General features: G+C 32.6%; 1 protein-coding gene across 1 annotated transcript; it reads left to right on the forward strand.

The window, feature by feature from the left end:
- The first annotated feature begins 1,142 nt into the window (after positions 1-1,142).
- Positions 1,143-2,965, forward strand: LOC139840418 (uncharacterized). The gene is made up of 7 exons (XM_071830685.1): positions 1,143-1,232; positions 1,541-1,621; positions 1,720-1,809; positions 2,221-2,547; positions 2,626-2,751; positions 2,817-2,861; positions 2,948-2,965. The coding sequence occupies exons 1-7, from the start codon at positions 1,143-1,145 to the stop codon at positions 2,963-2,965; spliced, it is 777 nt and encodes a 258-aa protein (XP_071686786.1).
- The last annotated feature ends 1,162 nt before the right edge of the window (positions 2,966-4,127 follow it).

Here is a 4,127-nt window from a genome sequence, read left to right on the forward strand (position 1 = left end):
ATCTTTTTTCGCAAGAACACATGTATCTCTCTTTTCACGAAAATGGATTATTCGTATTTGATTTTCTTGTATGTTTTTAACGATTCTGTAATTTTAATTGTTCCTAACTACTCTGTATATAAAATTGTTTATAACTCTGTTGCGTTAATTGATATAATTGCTCATTATTGTTCTTTACGTTCTTGTAGATTATGGCAATTGAAGGAATCAAAAAGACTTCCCTTAGATCCTCTCAACAGGTTGTGGCTACCGCTACGAGTCAAACAACCAATAATAAAAGTAATAACAAATGACAGTTCGTTACACCCAATAACATGAGAAAACGAGTTAGTGTTAATTCTCATGTATCCAAAGAATTATCCTCAAAATCCAAGTTGCAAAAGGGCCATGTAAGTGATACGAGGCCGAGGGTAAATAAAAGTAAAGTTCAACGAATTAGTGTCTGCCATGAAGAAGGTATAGGTGCGGTTCTTAGAGATGAAGATACGGAGCCCGAGGATGAAGTACAATGACTAACTGAAGAACACGATGATTCTACATGCTATTTTGAAGATCTTGAAGAGCATCATCAACAAACTGAACTACAACAAACTGAACTACAACAAACTGAAGAAGGTTTATGTGTGAATGATACAACGACTTTGGGAGATGAATCAAGTTTTTTTTTTCTTTTTCTAATTTGGTTTGTTTATTTGATTTATATTGTTTCTTGTTTAGTATATCAGCTGTAAATCAAGTGCACATATTTTGTAGATAATCAAGTTGATAGACCGAGAGGACCGACCCTTATGCGGCAAATTTGGAAACAAAAGTCATCTATTCAAATTCCTATTGTTGTTAATGAACATGGACAGCCGATTGGTAAAAACAGTAGTAAATTTACCCATTTTCTTGGAACAAAGTTAAACCCGAAAAAAAAGAATAAGTTTCTGAAGTTCTTAAGGGTACATATTTTAAAATTTGTGTGATAATAAGTTTTTTTTTTGTTCTCATGTGTTATATATGTTTTTTATTTTTATAATTTGTAGACAAAGTTAGATATTCCACCGACTACTGATTCTTAAATACTCTAATCATATGGGCACAAGATGTAAAATTGGAGGGCGATAGTTAAGGACTGTTTCTTTGACCCGTCTAAACCAATGGAGGCTCAATTAAAGTCACCACCTCTAGAACTAACCAAAAGACACTGGAGAAGACTTCTTGAATATTGGACCAGAGATAATGTGATGGTATGATATATTCTTACACTTTCATGTAGATAGACTAACGATCGTGGCTAAACAATAAGCGTAAGATAGATGTTCAATGGTTAGTTGATGTATACCAAATCTTTGGCTTTTCTTAGCTATATTTTACACGTTTGCCTCTTGTAACTAGTAGCCATTGTACTTGGACCTGGAACACCAAACGTAACATAGCATATGTAGCACTCAATGGGAGATCCTTGATGAAGAAAGAATAAAGCCAATAGGGCTAACATCAGTTACTTCATCATGATTTGATCTCCTGAAATACTGATCACTCTTTTCTTGTTCAGGAGATGACCGAAAAAAACAAAGCCAATATGGCTAAAAAGAAGTTGTCACAATTGATGGGAAATTTTTTTTTGCAAGAATTCGTGAAGAACTGAAGGCAATATATCATGGGGGAATTATTTATACAGTATAGCTTTTGAATATACATCGTTCATAGTTACCTCGGTTTTACTCATTGTAGGTGAGTTTGGGAAGAGAACCAACTAGGGTGGATATGTTTAAGGAATGTTATTCAAATAGAAGTGGTGAAGGTGAAGCTGCTCGTGCCTTTGTAAGTAATTTTACAAAAGTAGATCAAATATATCCTACACATGATATCAGTAGATGTATATTTATATGTTAATCACTATAAACCACTTGTGAGGTTTTTATTTCATTTGAAGAATACTTTTAGGTCAGAGATAAAAGAAAATATCTATTAACCATATCTTTAATTTAATTAGTTGTAGTTAAAACTTATGGTAAGTATTGCATATATTGTGATTGGGCTATAGCATTTCATATATCGAATATCAGAGTAGAATTATAAGTCAACACAATCCTAACTAACCAAATCATTTATTTATAGGATATATTTGATTGTATAGCTGTGTATTATTATGTGATAGTTATCCTTTGTATAGCTAACAAATTAGTTGGTAATTTTCCATGTATATCGATGCCATCTCCTGTATGTATGCAGGAAAAAATGAAAAAACTTACTGAGAAACTCGGTGATGGTGCAACTGATGCACCTGGACCAGATGACGTTTTTGCCACTATAATGGGTACAGCTAAAAATGGTACTGATGAAATGTATGGACTTGGTGTTCGCACCAATCATTTGTGGGATGCAGGACCTAGTCGATTAGCTGTTAACAAAGAAAATGCTCAGCTGATGTCTAAAAATGCAAAAAATGAAGATGAAAATGCAAGGTTAAAAGCCCTAGTGGAGAAGAATAATGGTCCGGGTGTTCAGAATGATGGTTCGCGTGTTCATGATAATGGTTTAGGTGTTCAACGTTTAAGAGTATGTTTCAATTTAATAGCTTACTTTTTTTCTACCCTTTTAGCGTTCATAAATGTTTTTTTGACAACTTAATTTTAGGTCGGAAAGGAAGTTTATATAAAAAGCATTAACTTCGAGAACGTAGCAAGAGGATGGTTGAAGAGCATGGATCCAAGTACGATTGTTTTGGGGACAGAAATTGGACATGATTGGTGTGACGTCGAGGTTCAAGTGGCCATAAAAAAGATGAAGCTTAGTTTTGGCCATTTGATCATTTGATATGCATTCAGGACGTCACTGGTACGTCTATTGCTTGGCCTGCTAAGTTAATCGAGGTATGTCCTTGTTATAAGTGTAAAAATTAAGATTAATTTTTATAATGTGCACCTTTATGCTTATACATGGATGGTTTAATTTATAGTTGGTACATGATGATTGATCAAGATGGATGGTGGCGGCTTGAAGACTTTTTGTGTTTGTTAATGTTGGCAGGTTTATTAATGAATGTTTGTGTGTTTGAGACAATTTGTTGATGTATGTGTTGGTGTGTTTGAGACAATGATTCGTTGATGTTAAACATTTTCCTGTGGTGATTATATTTTGATTGAAACAATATAATTGTAACTTTAATGTGGTGATCAAAATTATATTTTATATTTAATATTTGTTTTGTAATTTACAAAATTTTAAATTATTGTAATTGTAATGAATAATAAATTTTGCAATCAAAAGAAAACAGGATCCGAACAGGGCCCAAAAGGCCCAAATAGCTGAAGCAGGCCCGAAAGGCCCAGTAAGTTTAAACGTGGTGACATGCCCAATTATCATAACCTGGCTCAAAAATCCCAATTAATAACGTCTTAATTTTATTGTTTGAGTATTTTTAGCTGCTTTTTATTTCTCTAGAATCATAACCTTATTATTATTTTTGTTTCTAAATTTCATATTGAATGCGAATATATGAGAGTGTAGTTTCATTTTGATGATAATTAATGGCCGCAAAACACATATTTGAAGACACTACATTCCCCACAAAATCGAGAAAAATTTTGTGGAGATTTTTATGAAAAATTTTCATTTGCACATTAGGCCCATTTTCGCAAGATAACTAGAAAACAGCGCTACGAACAACATTTCCTTAAGGCTTTTACCCGTTTAAAGAAGTTTAGATTTCAAAAATGACATTTTACAATTTTTAAAGGTGAATTTTTGCACTTTTAGATCTTAAGATAAGTAATTCCTTCAAATGTGAATTGTTGTGTCTGTTTAAATACCACTATGATACTTGTTTTTTTATTTAATATCGTATATAGGTACATCGAGAATAATGTTGGGGCTACTATCTCACCACTGGCTACAAAACGTTGCTGCTTTTATAACGTATTGGTTTTATTGTTCGAGTATTTTTAGCTACTTTTTTATTTCTCTAGATTCATAACCTTATTGTTGTTTTTATTTCTAAATTTCATATTGAATGCGAATATATGATAGTGTAGTTTCGTTTTGGTGATAATTAATGGCCGCAAAACACATATTTGAAGTCAATACATTTTTCACATAATCGGACAAAATTTTGTGGAGAATTTTCCAAAAAATTTTCA

This window comes from Rutidosis leptorrhynchoides, chromosome 4 (assembly GCF_046630445.1).
Source record: "Rutidosis leptorrhynchoides isolate AG116_Rl617_1_P2 chromosome 4, CSIRO_AGI_Rlap_v1, whole genome shotgun sequence".
Lineage (NCBI taxonomy): Eukaryota > Viridiplantae > Streptophyta > Magnoliopsida > Asterales > Asteraceae > Rutidosis > Rutidosis leptorrhynchoides.

Bases quoted from the DNA above. Each gene is read 5' to 3' on its own strand.
- LOC139840418 (XM_071830685.1), top strand. From the start codon at position 1,143: ATGGAGGCTCAATTAAAGTCACCACCTCTAGAACTAACCAAAAGACAC. The intron at 1,233-1,540 runs GTATGATATATT...TTTCTTGTTCAG, and splicing joins GGACCAGAGATAATGTGATG to GAGATGACCGAAAAAAACAA. The intron at 2,548-2,625 runs GTATGTTTCAAT...ACTTAATTTTAG, and splicing joins TAGGTGTTCAACGTTTAAGA to GTCGGAAAGGAAGTTTATAT.